The sequence below is a fragment of the Bidens hawaiensis genome, unplaced genomic scaffold, assembly GCF_021521415.1.
Source record: "Bidens hawaiensis isolate Kalapana, Puna unplaced genomic scaffold, B.hawaiensis_p1.1 tig00028023_1, whole genome shotgun sequence".
Taxonomy (NCBI): domain Eukaryota; kingdom Viridiplantae; phylum Streptophyta; class Magnoliopsida; order Asterales; family Asteraceae; genus Bidens; species Bidens hawaiensis.
In genome coordinates, this window is record NW_027494548.1 from 84,756 (window position 1) to 104,051 (window position 19,296).

General features: G+C 39.4%; 2 protein-coding genes across 2 annotated transcripts; one reads left to right on the plus strand and one right to left on the minus strand.

Annotated features, from left to right (window-relative positions):
* Positions 1-5,803: 5,803 nt before the first annotated feature.
* LOC143576189 (protein EARLY FLOWERING 3-like) lies at positions 5,804-15,665 on the plus strand. The gene is made up of 5 exons (XM_077060342.1): positions 5,804-6,000; positions 7,692-8,305; positions 10,345-10,396; positions 13,565-14,063; positions 14,904-15,665. The coding sequence occupies exons 1-5, from the start codon at positions 5,824-5,826 to the stop codon at positions 15,428-15,430; spliced, it is 1,869 nt and encodes a 622-aa protein (XP_076916457.1). The 5' UTR covers positions 5,804-5,823; the 3' UTR covers positions 15,431-15,665.
* A 402-nt stretch (positions 15,666-16,067) lies between these two features.
* LOC143576190 (vacuolar-processing enzyme-like) lies at positions 16,068-19,256 on the minus strand. Its single transcript, XM_077060343.1, has 8 exons — positions 19,056-19,256; positions 17,803-17,967; positions 17,564-17,720; positions 17,182-17,467; positions 17,040-17,088; positions 16,730-16,939; positions 16,450-16,656; positions 16,068-16,375 (listed from the first exon to the last, which is right to left on the minus strand). The coding sequence occupies exons 1-8, from the start codon at positions 19,254-19,256 to the stop codon at positions 16,193-16,195; spliced, it is 1,458 nt and encodes a 485-aa protein (XP_076916458.1). The 3' UTR covers positions 16,068-16,192.
* Between the last annotated feature and the right edge of the window lie 40 nt (positions 19,257-19,296).

The following is a 19,296-nucleotide window of genomic DNA, read 5'->3' on the forward strand; positions in this document are numbered from 1 at the left end:
CTTACGCTCAGTATGGTCAAGCACGCCCCTCTGGTCCAAGATCTCTTGGAGCTTCTTGGCGTCTTCCATGGCCAAGGCATCATGAGCCTGCTGGAGCCTCTCTAATTTGGCTTTAAGCTCCTCATTCTCGGTGCGTAGAGGCTCAGCAACAGCTTCAGCAATGGTGGCCCTCTCAGTTGCGTTCCGAGCGGTTTCCTTAGCTAACCGAAGTGTTCGTTAACTGTTTGGGCAGCCTTGGAACGGGCCTCGAGACGGGCCTGAACTTCAACTTCAAGGGCCTTGAAGGCCTTCTCCTTCTCCGCAGCAACGGCGGAGAGCCTCCTGTTCTCCTCCCGGACAGCCCGCGCTTGAGCTACTTCTTGGATACGAGCTGCTTTTAACTTGTCGTTTTCACGACAAAGCAGCTCAACGCGCGGCTGCATCCGGGCTAGGAGAATCCGGAGCTCATTTGTCAACCTACCCTCCTGGTAGCTTGACATTGCTTCCCCCAGCGCCCCCCTTGGGGCGGCGTGGCGCGCCCATTCGACGCATTCTACAGGCGTCCGAAGGGTTGTTCATCGGCGGATGTTCCATCGTGGAACATACACTTCATTGGAATCCGACACTGCAAAAGCAAAAAGCAGTTAGGAAAAGATGATAAAAAAAAATAATATATATAAAATAAAATAATAAAAAGGCCAAAATAACCCTACGCACCTGTAGGGTCGACGACAGGCCTGTAGCCGCCAAACCCATCACCCGAACCTAACGGATATCCATCCAAGAGGTCAGGCAGATGGGAGGGAGGCAGAGATTGGCTTGACGCCCCAACACCGGACATACCTGAAGGACCGGCCGTAGTCGCCGGCGCCGGAGGAGGCATAGTGGAGGCCGCCGTGGTAGAAACCAATGGAGGTGAACTCACAACCGCGGCCGCGGCTGTGGAAGAATCCACAGAAACACTCACCGCCGGCTCAGTGAAGTAATCAGTGAATATGGCACTGACAGCCGGCGGGACGTCGTCACAGTTGGCTCAACCGGGTGAGCAACTGAACCAACTGAAGCAGGCACAGTCGCCTGGGTCATCGCCTCAAGTAGGTTGGCCAAGCCTACCGTCATGGGTCCGGAGGTGCTCCTCCCCGCTCCACCCTGGAATGCGGTAGCATCCACGCCTGCACAAAGAAGACATAAGTATAACGGCGGAAAGCTATGCAGTTAAGAAAGGAAGTTTATACTTACGGGTCCTTTTGAGCTTGAAGGTGCGAACAGGCGGGGACGAACCCGATGGAGCCGGCCGCTTCATACCGGTCACCGTCGTCGTCCTGGGCTGCTCGGAGGTGACAGTCGTCTCAGCCTCCGGAGCAGTGGTCTCAACACCACCTGGGTTCCCCGCCGCCTCCTCGCTCTCGGTCTCCGAGTTTGACCGGTTCCCCTGATCGGAGGTGGAGGCAACCTTCGCCTTGCCCTTTCCGCCAGCAGCCTTCTTCTTCCGCTTCAAGAAAGGACCGTCTGCGGATTCCTCATCAGAAGATGACAGAATTAGAGGAATTCCGGCAGAGGTTTCAGCATTGAGAGGGCGAGGGTTAAATAACTCCTTACATGGCCGCGTGGCGCTCAGAATCGGGTGGCCCGGCGGGTAGACCTCCACAAACCGATCCCTCGTTTGCTCCAAGATGGGCAACTCGTTCTCATCAAGAGCACGGGTACCCATCCGAGCGGGACCATCAGCTTCCCGCGGGTACAGAAGCGATTGCAAATCGTTTCCCTCTGAAAAAAGAAAAAACAGTTTAGCGGAAAAACCCTAAATCAGCAAAAAGATGTGAAGCATACCGTAAGGGATAGAGTTCAAACCGTATTCAAGGACGATGGGAATCTGCGGCGCCTCCGCCCCAGCATTCTTCCACACCCGGCTCATCCCGAGCATCACCATCCCGGACTCCGCAAAGCGGTAAACCGGAGACTGGATCCGGGAAATCTTGGCGAACCATTCCGCCTCCTCATAGTTGGAGGCGTGAAGGTTCGGGAGAGCTCTCCCGTTCTTAAACGTCATCGCTATCGGGACGACGCGAGCGGAGATATAGAAGAACTCCCGCTTCCAAGACAGAAGACTGCGCTCGGTTGCGCAGATCTTCAGACCCTTGATCCGATTGACCAAGGTATACCACCCCTGGATGCACCTCCAAGAATAGAAGGTCATCAGGCGGTCGACATGGGGCTCCACGCCCAGAATGAGGCACACCCATTCAAAATGGCGGATCTTTGCGATCGCCATTGGGTGTACCTCCGTCAGGTGCACACCGTGTCTCTCCAGAACACGGTATACATACTTCGTCAATGGGAACCTGAGATTCCCATAGATGAAGAATGCAGCATACACCCATATTTTGCCATTGGGGGCATTATACACCGTCTGGTGTGGCTCAGGAAACTCAGGCTCGAAAGGCTCGAGCATGAACTTCCTGACGATATACTGATACTGGCCGACGGGAAGAGCACACTGGCACTCGCCAGCAGTACTCTTATCGTCCTTATCAGAAGTGGACGACGGATTCTCGACGAACACGTCAGACTCCTCGGCAGTAGCCTCAACATCATGGGAAGAAGACATTCTGGAAGGATGAAAAGCAACGATTTCAGGAGAATGCTCGACAGAAAGGTTAGAGTATTCGCCGGAAATCGCTTGAAGAAGAAAGAAGTGAAAGTGTGGATTAAGATGCACTCCCTCCCCCTTTATATACTCATCGCAATAAATGCGATGAATTTAATGCGGAAGAGAGAGAAATCGCAGGTGCAATGAAACTATGACACGTGGCAAAGAGCAAGCGGGCAACAGCTGTTGAAAGGACGCGTGCCATAAATTTCGCGGCCACGCGCCCGAAAACTCGCGCCCACGCGCCTGAAAAAGCGTCTGGAATGACCATATACTGTCACGTCGCCATAACTTCCTGCACGTCCTGAAACTGTCAGAAGAAACCGTCGGACTACTCAACCGTCCTTTCAACAGTTGGGACTGTTCTTATCCTTTCACCAACTCTTCGAAATTCAAAAAAAATTCAAAAAGATTCAAAAGTAAGCGGGAATATACCCTTACCTTGGCAACCAAGTAACTATAAGACAGGTGCGAGTACAGTGTTAAGGCAAAACCCTTCACATACTTAGCACATGCAGGGAATTGAAGCCAAGAATACCTCGGCAACCAAGTAACCATAAGACGGGTGTGGGTACAGTGTCAAGGCAAAACCCTTCACATACTTAGCACTCGCAGGGAATTGAAGCCAGGAATACCTTGGAAGTAAAGTAACTATAAGACAAGTGCGGGTACAGTGTCAAAGCGAAACCCTTCACATACCTAGCACTATGCAGGGAATTGAAACCAAGAAGGATCTCCTGGGCCATGCTTGCGGAAACGGGAATAACATCCCCGCATAGCGGGAACATCGAGAACTAGATTGTTTGAAGCTCCAAGATGGAATTTGTTGTTTAACATAATTGATCACTATGTTCAAAATTACCAAAACCTCATGGAGAATCTACACAACTGGAACTCAACGCTCCTGACTTGCGAGGAGGTTACAGACCTACCCGCATCATACCCAAAGATCAAGCAGAAAAGTCGGGAATTTCTGCACGTGACATTAGGACTTCCGCGGGAAGAATCCCCATGGAAAACCTTAAAACTAAACCCTTTTCAAAACCCTTTGCTTAAGTCCAAAAGTTCACCTCACTTATTAACAATTCATGAGAAGAATATTGGACTGGGGGGACTTGAAGAAGTAGGTCCCAGCAGAGCCCAGTTGGACCCGCTAGACTCACCTCAAAGAGGGACGTCTGCGCAGTTGAACCCGCAAGACTCACCTTCAACAGGGACGTCTGCGCAAAGGCTAAACTCGCAACCCCTTGAGGGACGTCTGCGCAGAAACCAACTGGGCCCGCAGGACCCACCATGCTCAGAGACGTGACGTCCTTACGCGCAGTACGCAAGCTGTTCCCGCAGGAAAAGCCTCCCAATGGTGAAGTACTCCGCCTGTACCCGCAGCTGCGGATACAAGCCATCAGGGAAGGCTACCTGCGCAGCAAGGCTACACGCACAAGGCACTTAACTCTTAAATAATTCAGTAATGTCACCTGAAGAAGGAGTGAGCAAGCCGGGAACACTCCCGCACAAAGCCGGGAAAACTCCCGCCCAAATAAGCCAGTCCGTACGATACTGGAGGATCTTTTGTACTGTACCTGACGAGGTATGGACAAAAGATCTGACCAAAGATACGACAGCTCACTGACAACAGTATGACGAGCAGCACGCTCTTGTACTGTATGTCACTATTAGCCGCTGCCTACTCACCAACCTGTCGGAGGACGTGCATAGCCTGCAGTTGGTGGAACAGGAATAGTACACAGCCGGCCTGGTCACTATCAGCCGCTGCCTACCCACCAACCACCAGCATGGCATATGCGTAGCCCACAGTTGGCAAAACAGGAACACTATTCAGCCGGCTGTACCTGCTTGGAAACCTACCTTCGGCTATAAATACTCCAACACCTTGAAATGGTATCATCTTATCTCATATCTCATATCTCATATCTTGATATATTACCTGATATCTGCTCTAGCCATTCTCTTAATATACACTTATATTCAAGAGCAATCTAGTCTGATTCTCACGCCGGAGGGTGGTCACAAGGAGGTACCCCCCTTCTCAGTGACGAGCTCACGGTGTCTGTTTTGCAGGTTATCAAAAGAACCATCTTCGCCGGATCTAACCCCTCGTGGGAAACATCTATTTAACCCTCCAGATTATCCGTAATCTGCCCGGGATCGATTAGTGTTTCTTCAGGTATTTTAATGGTGTTTCTTTACAAAGCATTTTGTAATCACATAGGATTGAATGATGAGTTAATTTATGTGAATTGCCTGCCTTCAAGATTTTATTTTATCTACAAGCCCATGGGCCCCACCTGTGCACTTTCAACATATCTTAATTTCATCAAACCTTTTCCCCTAAAATTATATAATACCTAAAATAATAATAATTCTGGCCAATAATATCAACCCTCCAGAATCAACAATTTCTGTTACAAAGAAAGATTCATCTTTATTCTTTCTTCTTTCTCTATTTCATCATATACGCTTATAATCTAAGCGTTCGAATTCAAATTCGCAATCTTTATTTAAATAAAAAAAAACCCAATTCGCAAATTTGGGGCTTCTTGATTTCACAACCCAGAAGTTGAATTTGCTTCAATTTTGTTATTACCCAAGTGGGTTCCTTCTTGGATGGTGCTGAATCTTCAATTTTAGGATTTCATTCTTGTTCTGTAAGTATTTATAATTCTAATTAGTTTGTGTAATTGAATATCAATTTTTGAAATTGGAATTAAAAACATCAATTAAAGAAATTGACAGGAACTTTGATTTCTTTTTATTATTATTATTATTATTATCATTATTTTTGTTATTATTCTTATTATTAGGAATTTTGGATTCTAATAATCCGAATTATCACCTGTTGGCCGATAGTAATCCGATAATAACAATCCCGGTGGCATAATCATCATAGATTTTACACTCAATGCACATTTAATTTATATTCACTTTTTGTTGTGTTTCATTTATAATCATTATTGTGAGAGAAATCGAGTGAAAATCAGGTATAAATCTATGATGTTTATGCTATCGGGATTGCAGTTGGCAACAAAAGTGAAAGTTAGGATTATCACCGGTCAAAGTGCAAGTACGGATTGTTATCGGCCAATAGGTCATAGTTAGGATTATTAAAATCCAATTTTCTTCTTATTATTGTTATTGTAATTTGATTTTTTGGTTGAATTTTGAAGGAGGTGAGAATGAAAAGAGGGAAAGATGATGATAAAGCAATGTGGCCAATGTTTCCAAGGCTTCATGTGAATGACACAGACAAAGGAGGTCCAAGGGCACCTCCTAGGAACAAAATGGCTCTTTATGAACAACTTAGTATCCCTTCACAAAGGTTCAATGGTGGGGTGCCCTCGTCTTCAACTCGGGTGAGTTAAATATATATATTTGTGCTATGGTTTGAAGTGATTCATGTTGATTGCTATCATATATGTATTGCCTAATGCGTACCTAAATATTGGTGCTATGTGTGACTTTGCTTATAGGATACTATTAAAAATGGTATATAAAGGAACCTTGAGAGCCCAAATTGATACTTTTAGTTTGTTCGTAAGGATAGTATTGTTTTGAGTATGTGATATAAATTACGCTTCGGAAACGGTATGCAAATTAACCTTAAGGATCCAAATTGATAGTATAAACTTTAAATGCATAATAATTTTAATACTTACTGAATAAAATTATTAGGAGGTTGTATGGATTAAAATACACTTTAGATGAATTTTAATCCAACCGTTTTATTTTTAGCTATTTTTATTTAATTGACTCATTAGAGATTTAAAATAGCCCAAGTCGACCCGCTCATAAGTAAACTAGTTGAGATTGATGCCTCTGGAAATTAAAAAAGTTTGTTATAGCACTTCTATTGGGTTTGAAATTTTTGGATCTGTGGTTAGCTTATGATGTTGGAACTTAACATTTTATCTGACAAGTGTTTTGTGATTTCATCATAGTTTTAGAAGGACAATATTTGAAATTGTGAAGTGTGTACATAGGCTAAAAGGTTCTTAGGATTTTAATAATTGTCGATTAAATCGATATTCTATATACCTAATACATAAGTAATTCGTTGTGCCACGTGTCAGAGTTTTGTGAACCCAGGATTCTTTTTCCCGCTTCTCTTATTTCACCCCTTAGTATGTATAACATTGGTTTCAAAATGCGCGTGTCTTGCGCGCATATTGTGATGATGTGATGCTTAGGGCACATCACAGCACTTGATGCGATGCGTTTCCTTGATGCGCCAATATTGCGCTGTTTTTGCATTATGCGGCTGTTCGCATACCGCGCTACGCTGCACGCATTTTGTCTTCTAGGGTCTTTTTAAATTTTATTGAGGGGCCTGGATTTTTAGTGGATAAATGGGCCGGATCTGTGTATTTAGGGTTTTTATTTTATATTATTATTTACGATGGTTTTTACTTTGTAATGGATAAATGGGCTGGATCTACTGCATGAATAAGTTTATCAATTTATAGTACTGTTTTTTGTTGTTTTATATTGTATAAGTTACACTTTAGAGTCTATCGTACTAATGGTAGTTGTTTATCAGTGTAAGGAGTACAATTTTGATGTTGAATTTAGCTTGATGGGACAACAAGAATGTGCATATTTTAGGCATGTTTCAGTATTTTAGTATTTTTAAAAAAATGAGCGTATCGAATACGTGATGCGCTTTACGCATCCCGCATCCCGCATCGGTTTTTTGGTCAAAACGGATTGAAGCGCATCGCACAATTTAAAACCAAGATAGTAACTTATGTGTGATATCTAACTTCAAATACATTTAATTATTAGTTAGTAACATATACATAATTTCAATTTAGAATATTATTTATAATTCCAAGATCTTCATTACTAACTATTTAATCTTTCTTTTATTCAACCCGTGCAACACAAGGGTTTCTAACCCAGTAGCTTAGTACACGTATTGGGATATAGAACAAGTTGATAACTTCCGCTATGTCAAATTAACACTCACATTATGGCTACAAGTGGTGGGAAAACTTTAAATACTTTGAATGATGACCAACAAGTTTATTGTTTTCATGTTATTTAGATGACCATGAATGAAAGGGGCACACGTTCTTCATTTCAACAATCTTCTTCAAATCACCCAATCAGGAAGCCAGAAACTCGCCAATCCGATTTCAACCACCACCGCGTGCAACAAGAACATAAAAGGAGACAAGAAGAAGATGACTTTACGGTCCCAATCTTTGACCAACAATCTGGAACAAGTCAGAATCATCAAAATAGAGAAAATAATCACAATGCTAAACAAAAGAATAATAAGTTTCAAAAAGAGAACCCTCAAGGTTTTGCTGCATCTATCTCAAATCAACCGCCCCGACAAAATATTAAAGCTTCATTTAAGGAGACAAATGGCTCAAATAATAGGAACGTAAGGGATCGTCGAGTTGACTTGCAGGCAGATAACACTTTGTGGGGTGATAGTGTGTTAAACGAGGCGTCTAAAGCAAGTGGTTATGAGAATAATTCAGTCCCGTTAAGGGAAGTTCAAAAAGAAGGTTTGAGAAGCCCTAATGATGGTGATGCGGTTTCAGAGAATTCGATGGTTGATTCGATTTGCGGAGTTGATATTTCTCCTGATGACGTTGTCGGGATTATTGGTCAAAAACATTTTTGGAAGGCAAGAAGAGCTATTGTCAAGTAAGTTCTTTTGTTCATTAAATTTTCGGGTTTGATGTCATGGCATTGTTTTTGACCAGTTACCAGGTCATTTGATCTTAAATCGAACTATTTAAATATTGGTTAGTTTGCATAGCTTTTGAAGTTCTAAAAAAGTTACTAACTTGGTAAATATTATGACTGAATTTGAATTTAAAACTGTGTTAGGGATGATGTTTTGGGTCAGTTTTGAACCTTTTCACTTCTTTGTCTACATTATTTTTAAGATTTGTGTGTTTCAAACTAAAAAAAGCATTGATGCTCAATTTAATTTGCAATCTATTTTATTTATTTTTTGTTCTCATTTTATATGGGCAAATATGCAACTTTAATTTGAAAACATTACAGAAAGTGTTTGTGAATAGATTAAAAAACCCTAAGGGTGCGCTCGTTTCACAGAATTCGTGGGAATTCAAAGGAATTGGAATTAAAATCCCATGGCATGGCATGCTCGTTTCGTTGGAATTGGAATCTTAATTTCATTTTGGCGTGTTCGGTTGTCAAAGAATTGGAATTCAATTTGTTCAAATTCCTTTAAATAAACGAATTCCAAATCCTTCCAAAATGTGAAGGAATTCAACTAAATTAATAGGAATCTTTGATAGATCGACGTCTCGGGTGTCTTCGCGTTCGGTTCGACGCCCGGGTCGGTTCGCGTTCGGGTCGACGCCCGGGATCGATTCGCGTTTGGTCGCCCCTGGTCGGTTCGTCTCATTTCTCGAGTTTTTTTTAAACAAGGACAACGAATAAAACATTTAGTTATTTTACTTTTTTTGTTTTTGATTTACATTTTGAGTTATTAATTTATTATTATTATTTTTGAATATTTTTTTGAGGGGTTTTTTTTATCTTAATAGAAAGCCCCTAAAAAATAAAAAAATCATAACGTAAAATATAAATAAAAACATAAAATTTAAAAAAACTAAAATGTTTCCTCCTTTATCCTCGTTAAGGAAAAAAAAACCCAAAACCTGTTCCGACCCAAACCAAAACAACCCTTTTTTTAATTGACATGTTCTGACCCAAACCTGCTTCAACTCATGACCCGTTCGACCCAGCCCAACCCATTTGCCACCCCTACCTGAAGGTGGTGGCGTTGGCTGGAGCTGCGGTGATATTGGTGGTGATAGATTACAATTCATTTGTCAAACGAACACGTCAAGAATGGAATTGAATTTCAGTTCCTTCCAATTCCAATTCCTATTGGAATGCTCAGATTCCAAATCCAATTCTTTCCAATTCCAATCCATTCTGTGAAACGAGCGCCCTAAGTTCCTATCTATGAAGCATGGGGACGCCCCCAAGGGTTGAGTACCGGTCCCGGGGACGGGAATGCGACCGAAAAGCCACTGAAACGTTTCCCTAACGATTCTGGTAAATGGGGACGGATCCAACACAGCATCGGTGACGTTTCTATATAATATTCCGGCTACTTTACTAGCGGTTACAACGATGATATAGTTAAAGCAGGGATAGGGGAAGAAGATGCATTGCACGGTCTTCTAGGTCTTTAAATCATTTGTATTTTATTTAAAAATATAAAATATTAATAATAATATAATATTGTTGTGTACTAATTCATTTGCATTTACATTTGACTAGGTCAACAAAAAATTTATGTTTACTTTAACCCTCCATCATGGGGTATCGACAACATGTATAGACTTCTAAATTAAAGTCAGTCACTCAGTCGGTCAGTCCTTTTATGTTACTTGAATATTTTACTTATTATGCTGTTATATATTTGTTAGTTTATTTAACTAAGCTGATTTTTTTTAATATACTATTGCTTATAACTTAGTAAACTATATCATGATAAGTAAATTCTAATTTGGACTTTGTTTAATATATTTTTTATCTTTTTTATATTTCTTTTGCCGTACCTTTACCGTACCCGTATCTTGGATTTTGAGTTTTGTCATTACCCGTACCCGTATCGTCCCCGTTCCCGTGCTACATAGGTTCCTATAATATGCTGACTGTGTTTGAGCGCGTCTCATTTTGTGTCCTTTTGTTTGCAGCCAACAGAGAGTGTTTGCTGTTCAAGTGTTCGAGCTCCACAGATTGATAAAGGTAAGTCGAGTCAACTGCCTATATGGTTTTTAACCAATATCCCTGAATTATCACTCTTTTTCTCATACGATTCTTTCAGTCAAAAGTGTTGGGCCATCTTACTGTTTTGCTTAGAATTGGCGGCTCAACTGGTTGGGCAACGAGTCAAAATAGGAAATTTTGGTACGGTTGGTTGACCCGGAAAACATTTTGTGCTTTTTAAAGCATTTAGCATGTCAAATCTAGTTACGAAAACTACTATCTACTAGTAATTTAATTTTTAACTACTCATACAACTACTTTTACTTATAGTTAATACTAGCTTTAGAACCCGTGCAACACATGGAATGTAACAATCCATAAAATTCTTAAATTCGCATATACATCTTATAGATGGAAAATGTATTACATATAATAATGAAAATAATAACAAATTTACATTTATAATTCATGAATCTCTAAATACCTCTTTGTATACATCATTTGATTTATGCCTATTTAGCTTCAATCCAATAGCACCTGGCAAGATTACTAAAAATGTAAAAAAGAGAAACCGTCAATGTTTGAATCATATAAATGGTGTAGCCCAAAAATGTTGGTGGTCAAAATGTGTAACAATCACTTAATCATTGGTTAACAAAAAAAAATATAGATCCAAATTACTTTTAGGACCATCCGTTCTTCTGGTTTAAAAATTTCAAGCCTAAATGACAGAACTGCAAACAAACCGAACAGAACCCATTGTGACAACTAAAATGAACATTTTTGAAGAACCAAAATTTTGGTTTGAGCCTACAATCGAACCAAACCGACGGTTGCACACCCCTAGTGGTAGCCACAAAGAGATTGATTTTAAAAACATATAGAATCATCGTATCAAATATTGTTTTAGAATGTAACGCCTTTGACCTAAAAGTCAAAGTATCATGATAAAGTGGAAAAACTTATATATTTTTCACCTTTTCAGCACTTGTGAAATACAGGCTAGCATCAAAAGCCTGCAGTACAAAATAAGTAATTGGTTACTCATGATTTGTGAGAACCGCAAGGGCGTTGTCAACACAGTCAATCCAGCCCGGACCATTTTGACCTTGGGGTCACACTAAAGAGTAATATTATTAGTACATGAGATAACTAAATGAAATGAGTGTAGCGTGAGGTCTTTAAGAAGCTTGGGGTACTATCTTGAGATTTATATGACCTCCGGTGCCACTTTCTATCTGACCAATCCAAATATGTTTGCCAACCAGGAAAGAAGACTACTAATATTTAATTATGATGTATAACATCTATAATTAAATTTAATGTTTTTAAGGATTGTATGAAAACAATATACCTTGTCAATGCAGGACCATACCAAATTCTCATGTCTTGCACAATGCTATCTGATCGACCATCTACAAACATTATATAAGTAAAAAATAAGATTTGAATTTTGATTACATAAATGCTACCAAAAATAGCAAAATGAATGATGTAAACTAGCCAACAGCTATTTTTGTAAGACCAGGAAGGAATCAGTGTTAAGTTTACAAATGTCAGTTTATCATAAATAAATCAGGATAGAGTTGTGTCCGCGCGCTACAGCAGGTTTTGGGCTTGAGTTACCATAAAGTAAATTTGCTTGTTTTTATCCAAACAGCATTATATTAAGTAGACTAAATAAGACATTTGATAGCTTTTAATGGCCCGCACCAAGTGTAGTAGCAGATACATTAAGTTTTGCTAATAGTTACAAAAGTTGCCGACTTGAGTTCCTAACTAGATGCAGGTATGTTCTTGATATGAATTTTGATATTGACATAGTTACCAGTAATTTAGGTAATATTCCTAAAAAGCTACTGTCTTTTCATCGAGTCGGGTCAATCGCAACACTTTCATATGCTTTACAGAAATTTAAAATAGAAGATACATTTAGAACACCTTTGACACCTACATTTGACTCGTTAAGAGATGAAACATAAACAAAATCTCGTTTAGCAATAGCAACAGATTATTCGAGTCTCAAAGGACTTGGTTTGACTCGTTAAGAGATATAAACGTGATTTGAATCTACCTGTTCCTAAGCGAGTTAGGTAAGATATGACAAAGAATAAACTGAACTTTATTTTAGGTTAGAAACACATGTTGGTTGGGTGAGAAATAAATGGTTAAGCAGATATTTTTATTCCCTTTTTCATGCTACTTAGGGTAAGAAAAAAAATAAAATTTAACTTATTCCTTTATGATTTAATACAATATCTAATTTACCAAGAGCATTAAAAAAACCTCAATTTGGCTTGTATATGTTTGACCCGTAACCCAACTGGCCCGTTCAAGAAACTTAACAGGTCCACATCGCTTTCTTGTATGTTATATTTATAAATTTGAAAAACTGGACAAACAAAGCTGGTCCATACCCAACTCACTTGGGCATGTACTGTATAATTACCCAGTTTGGCTCGACCTATTTAGGTACTTGAGAACATCTATATTTGTCCAATCCACATACATGAGAAGAAATATTCAAGCTCTGGTATTTGAACAATGTTAGCATGAATTGATGACACATGTAAAGCAAAATCTCTGTAAACACAGATTATAAAACTAAACCTAATTTTATTATAATTTTCTCGATAAAAATAAAATGAAAAGAACAAAAATTTGGACATGGAATTACTAACCAGACTTTTTAGAGAAACTGTAGCCCATTGAACCGATGTGCGTGTGCGGTTTTGGAGTTAGATGATTCCTTGGATACTCTTTCTTATAAGTGCCTCTTAACTTTTTCATGAGTTTGGCCATGCGGTATGTGATTTGAAACAAGAGAAATGGTTTTAGAGACTTCATAACTTATATCCATATATCTACATATATATGAAAAAAAGGAAACGGGTCAAACAGGTTGAAAACCGGTAAAAGTTTTTCAACACAGCCACAACAATAAGGAATACTCACAATATGATCATTACACCCTTCTCATGCTTCTTACACTTCAGATTCTTATTATCTTATCCAAGTATATTTGATGACATGAATTTTTTCAGGTAAATATGTTATTATTCAAGTTTTCAGGGGTATATATGAAATTATCTACTCGCTTTTAAGTAAAATGATTTAAAAGGTTTTGTGCATTAAATCAAAATTTTAAAACGCTTTGATGGACACTAAATGTAACACGAATGATTAAAACTTAATTATGTAAAACAGGTTCAGAGATTAATTGCCGGATCGCCTCATCTTTTGGTTGAAGAAAACGCGTATATAACAAAACCACCAAAAGTTTCACCAATCAAGAAAATTCCTATCGAGTATATTATGAAGTCCACTATTGATACACCTAAGAACATAAACAACCTTGAGAAACCGAACGATGACATGGAATTCTCAGCCGAGAATGCGGTTGGCAAGGTGTCTCTATCTTCTGTGCAAAATGGCAGTCAGACAACGAACTGCAGACCGTTTGGGGGGCACCCGCTGCCACCATCTGATCAAAATATGGGCTCTTGGAATTTTAGCCTGCCACCTGGACCTGGACCTGGACCTGGACCTGGACCTGGACCTGGACCTGGACCTGGACCTGGACCCCAATGGTTGATTCCTGTTATGTCTCCATCTGAGGGACTTGTTTACAAACCGTACCCTGCTCCAGGGTTCATGAATCCAGTTTATGGTGGATGTGGTCCTCTTGGTTCCATGCCTGGGCCTGGTAAAGTCTTCTTTGACTTTTGGTCTTTTCGTCAATTTTATTTTAATGCTTGCGATTTTTATAGAAACTTTTACTGGGGGGGTTGCATGGGTCAGTTTTGGACTTTTACGGGACCGAAAACCGGAATTTCGGTTATTTAGTTTTCAAAGACGTTCGGTTTCCATTTTTTACTTTGGTTTTACCATCTGGGCTTGAAATTTTTGGGCTGAACCAAAAAGTTTGGCCTAAATATTTTTGTTACTTAATGATTAATTGATTATTATACAATTTTTAAGCTTTTGAGTTTTGGTTTTTTTCTGTTTGAGTTCAGTTCGGCTTTTGGGTTTTACCATTTGGAATTAACATCTTTGGGCCCAAAAAAAAAAGAAATTTTGGCCCAAAATAAATAATTTGGCCGAAATCTTGTTATTTAATGATTACTTGATTATTATACATTTGGGCTAAAATATTTGGGTTACATTATTTATTAAGTCTTTATAAATTACCCAACATCCAAATTGAAATCCATAAATTCGGTTCAGTTTTTTCGGTTTTAATTACATGCAAAACTGCAGCCAAACCGAAAATTCGGTTTTTACGAAAAATAAACCAAACCATTTGTTTTTGTTTAGGCCCAGTTATTTCAGTCAGGGATTGGTTTTCCCAATTTCAGGCACACCCCTAATTTTTACACCAGTTTTGAAATATTAAAGTCACTGAACTTTGCTTAAATGAACATGTGAAATTGTAAAAAACATCGTTTACAAACACAAGTTTAAATAAGTTTTAAGGACTTCAGTATACAGTATGTTGGTTTTGTGATTTTCACAAGCTAAATTTGCAATTTTGAATACTAAGCAGGGTATAATATCCCAAGCTATGGTGCATCACCATCACATCATCATCACCGTCATTATTATGAAGGGTCCTTAGGGGTTAACCCGTTCACCCCACTCCCGGCTAGTCACGGTTACTTCCCTTCTTACGGTATGCAAATGGCTAACACATTGGTCTCAAGCTCCACCACAGTCGAGCCAATCAAGCCCTTCAACCAAGGCTCAACCGACGTTCAAACCGAGAAAAACGGACACACAGTCATTCCAAACACGGTCAAGAATAATATTTCTTCTAAAGATACTGAGGTCCAAGCCAGTACAGCAAGCAGTCGAAGCGATAAGACAAAAGACCAAAACGCCCTTCCTCTTTTTCCAACCACTCCTCTGGCTTCCAGGGGCAGTCCTGCCCCTGAAGCTTCTCGGTTGGTTGAAACAACGGGCCCACCTCGTGTTATTAGAGTTGTACCTCATAATGCACGGTCGGCAACTGCATCTGTTGCACGGATTTTCCAGTCCATACAAGAGGAAAGAAAGCATCATGATTCTGGTTAGATTGCGCTTGTGTTGGAAGACCCTTTGGTGTTGTACTTTGTGCTTCTGTGATTGTAACTTCCGTCTTAATGCCGTGATTGTTGAATACAACAGGATGTATGTATATGTATATAAATGTATGTCTGTATGCAAAGAGTATGACATAAAGTGGTAGGCATTGTTTTATATGTATGTAAGCATGCTTGCTTCAAGTTTTCATTGTAGGCATTGTTTTGAAGTTGTACACATGATGCAGTGCTTGGTTTATATTTAGGTTCAAATTATACACCTTTTTTTATTCCAGGTCTGTCATTATATAAGGTGGGCTTGTTTCGCAATCTTGTACTGAATCATTAGCATTAAAAAACCTGATTGATTAAGAGTTAGCCTCTGAATCATTTAGCATGTCTCTGAAACTTAACCATTAAAAGGCTATCAACTCATTCTTAAAACGGGTGACATTTGGTGTTCAGCACAATTAAAGATAATGATTTTGGCACACCAAAAAGCATGATATGATAGCAGAGTATGTTGCAAGCCGAGTATGTTCAATATACTCATCAATCCGAAAATGAGTTCAATGTGTGGGTGCATAATCACTTATGTTTATCTTATTGAGACACTGCAACTGATTTTTTAATATATAACTGATAACATTACATACGGACGATATACATGCATATGAATATAAAGCTATACATGGTTGAAGACTAACAACATATACATATGATATTTGGCAAATTTAAGCATACGGGTCGACCAATCTTTGAAGAATCTAGAACATCATGCTGTGAAACCCCTGCTAAGTGAACTCCAAGGGTTTGAGGGGAAGGTGGTGCATGCTTGTGATGATGCAGCAGCCATCTGGTCATTTGTGACTCCAGAGTTACACAAATTAGCAATCGATCGCATGTGTTTCATACCGTATTGTGATAAAGATCCACAATGTGTCTCAAATGTCCTCACCTATACATACACAAGCATAATATTTAAGAAAATTGCAACAAATACCAAACCGAGAGAGACGATTACTGGCTTACAAATGTTTTAAGGCAAGTCCAGTCATCAACTAGAGGCTTTCCAGCTGATCTAACCGTGTTTAGCACCTCTGGACCCTTTTCTAAACCAAACAGAACCTTGCCAATGAGTTGTATGCTGCTGTCTATGTGCATTCTGTGAGACATTGCTTCCATAAACGTTTTCTGAGCCTCGGTTTTACTGTCAGAACCTTCTGGAGCCGTCCGGTACTGTCACAAAATTTGAGATTAATGAAGTGAACGATGAACGAAGAACGAAAGAATAAGGTTCGGGTTAGCAAACCTTATGCCAGAAATGTAAAAGATCAGCATCACGCTGGTTAACAGCTTTCGGTGACCGAAATATAGCGTTTTCTTCAATAAAAGTGAAATTTTCATTTGCAGGGTTTGTACCCATATACATGTAAAGATTATCTGTGCTGAGTGGCAAGTCTCCATATTGCATCACATGAGATCCATAATAAGAGTTATCACTTGAAGTTCTTTTCTTAACCTGCAAATATTAAATAACAAATGACACTAAATGAGTAAACTATTATTCTTTAAAAATACTCTGCGTTTGTCATTTTAAGAAACCAAACTCGTGTTCTTACCAGTTTATACTGCTGCCTGATCGTTTCTGTTCGCAGGCTATGTGCATCACTGTAAGCAATAACAGAATCAGTTAACAAAACAAGAGGGATACGCGTACCCTTGCAAAACTAGTTAAAAGGGTATTATGGTAATTTAACATACCAATCTTCCATCCAGGCGACACTATACAAGTCACCCAAACAAGTGGTATACTCAGGGGGTGGGCTAGGATAATCCCCGGGGCAATACGTGCCCCAACTGCTCTCATCCGGGCCAGAGGCGGTGGTTGCATAAATATTTAAACCTTGAGGAAGAAGACCCTCAAATATACTTCCAGACTCACAGGCTTCAAGGTAAAATACCAAGCTTTTATATGTTCCGGAAGCATGCTTTTGTTTCAACACATCAATAAGATCATTTGCATACAAGTAAGGATTTGTTGGCATCCCTGATAACATTTACAAAATTACCACAAAATATCAGTAAACTGAATAACTGATAAAAGTTGTTTCAGTTTTTTTTTTTTTTTAAATCTGTCACTAACCAAGCACACCGGGACCACCATGGTCCGTGTAGTAAATGAAGATCCGGTCATTTGGACCACTATACACAACCTTTCCGCTTCCGCCTTTAACTTTAGTTTTGTCACCGAGCAAAACAGCAAAAAAGTTGTCAACATTCACATCATCCCCGGTGTAATCCTGGTTCACGCAATTGTGACACGTCAGAAAACGAAATTATTAAATTTTGGTTATTGTAAATGGTTAAGGAGAAAATGCAAACCTTTGGTACTCCATGGTACACATCATCTCCATCTGGGCTGTTAATGATGACTCCTTGTCTGGGATTATATGGATTGTAGGCGATGTCGTCGTACATGAATACAACAATGTTTTCATCCTTGAGGCCACCGGATTTCAGGATTTGATATGCATGGCATACATCTGCCTGCAAACATAAATTTAGCATAGTCAAAAACAGACCAAATCATGAATTTCTCTTAGCTAGAAAATTAACATAGGCTAGGAATTGTTATGATATGTTTTATGTAATCATAAACTCATAATTTATAAATGTTACTTGATTAAAAAGAATTTACAAAGACAGTAACCTGTTCTAGTTCTTTCAAGTGTTTTTGTTTTAAGTTTTAACCATGGCTGATTGGACCGGACTGGCTACATAAACATCGACTGAGCTTATTTAAACCGGCCACTTGCCCGGTTGAATCGGCTATCCGACCCATGTAGTCGAACCAGATTCCAACCTTTTCTATTTTCTTTCTTCTAAAATCTAATTTACTATTTAGGGGTGGGATCTGCTACAAATAAAATTTACCTACTAAACGTACAAATAACTAGAGTAATTAATTATTATTACCTTACAGTTTTGAGCTAGAGTAATCACACTACAAAAATGAAGTAGAGTAATAACAATTACTCTAGCTTAAAAATTGTAGAGTAATAATAATTAATGTAGTTATTTGCATGCTTACGCTAAATTTGTTTCTACTTGATCCTAACACTATTTGTTTATTTCAATCTGTATATTTTGTTTACACTTTACATTCACAAAGAGTAGTTAATAGTTACATATTTTGTTTAAATCATGGTTGCAAAAATGGCGCCACGGCACCGGGTAATCTCCGAGTACTAGACGATTACTTTCCGAGTAGGCAGAGTACTCACAAATCCCATGTCGACATAGTTGACCCCACCTAGCGACTTATGCAACCATGGTTTTAATTATATATATTTACTTTAAAATTATATATGACATTGTCAGTTGCAAATCAGAATCAATGAAAACCTTGATCAAGTAGCAACAAACATAATTCACCAAAATCATCATCATCATCATCATCATCATCGTACTAAATCCCACCAATAGCAAAGCTATAATAGGGTCTGAGGAGGGTAAGATGACCTCTACCATGGGAACAGAGAGGCTGCTTCTGCTTCCGGGAGACCTCCGACTCTGATTATAATTCACCAAAAAAAAAAAAAAAACATTTGACGTGGGGTTTTAGTAATGATCACCTGATGCCTGTAGTTCCCGTAACCGTTGGATCCGGCGATCAAGATCGCCCATCGGGTACCAACGGAGTCATCGTCAACGTCATGTTTTTCCGACGGCAACCGGATAATATTATTATTAATATCATCAGCCAGTTCACGGCCGTTGACTACTGCGATCATAAAGACAGCATATAGAGTGATCAGGTGACGAATCATCTTCATCGTTGTCTACAGATTACAATACAAATATAAACAGTGTGTG

Bases quoted from the DNA above. Each gene is read 5' to 3' on its own strand.
- LOC143576189 (XM_077060342.1), top strand. From the start codon at position 5,824: ATGAAAAGAGGGAAAGATGATGATAAAGCAATGTGGCCAATGTTTCCA. The intron at 8,306-10,344 runs GTAAGTTCTTTT...TTTTGTTTGCAG, and splicing joins GCAAGAAGAGCTATTGTCAA to CCAACAGAGAGTGTTTGCTG. The intron at 14,064-14,903 runs GTAAAGTCTTCT...AATACTAAGCAG, and splicing joins TGGTTCCATGCCTGGGCCTG to GGTATAATATCCCAAGCTAT.
- LOC143576190 (XM_077060343.1), bottom strand. From the start codon at position 19,256: ATGAAGATGATTCGTCACCTGATCACTCTATATGCTGTCTTTATGATC. The intron at 16,657-16,729 runs GTTTGCTAACCC...ATTTTGTGACAG, and splicing joins TTTTACATTTCTGGCATAAG to TACCGGACGGCTCCAGAAGG. The intron at 16,376-16,449 runs GTAAGCCAGTAA...GTGTATGTATAG, and splicing joins GGACTTGCCTTAAAACATTT to GTGAGGACATTTGAGACACA.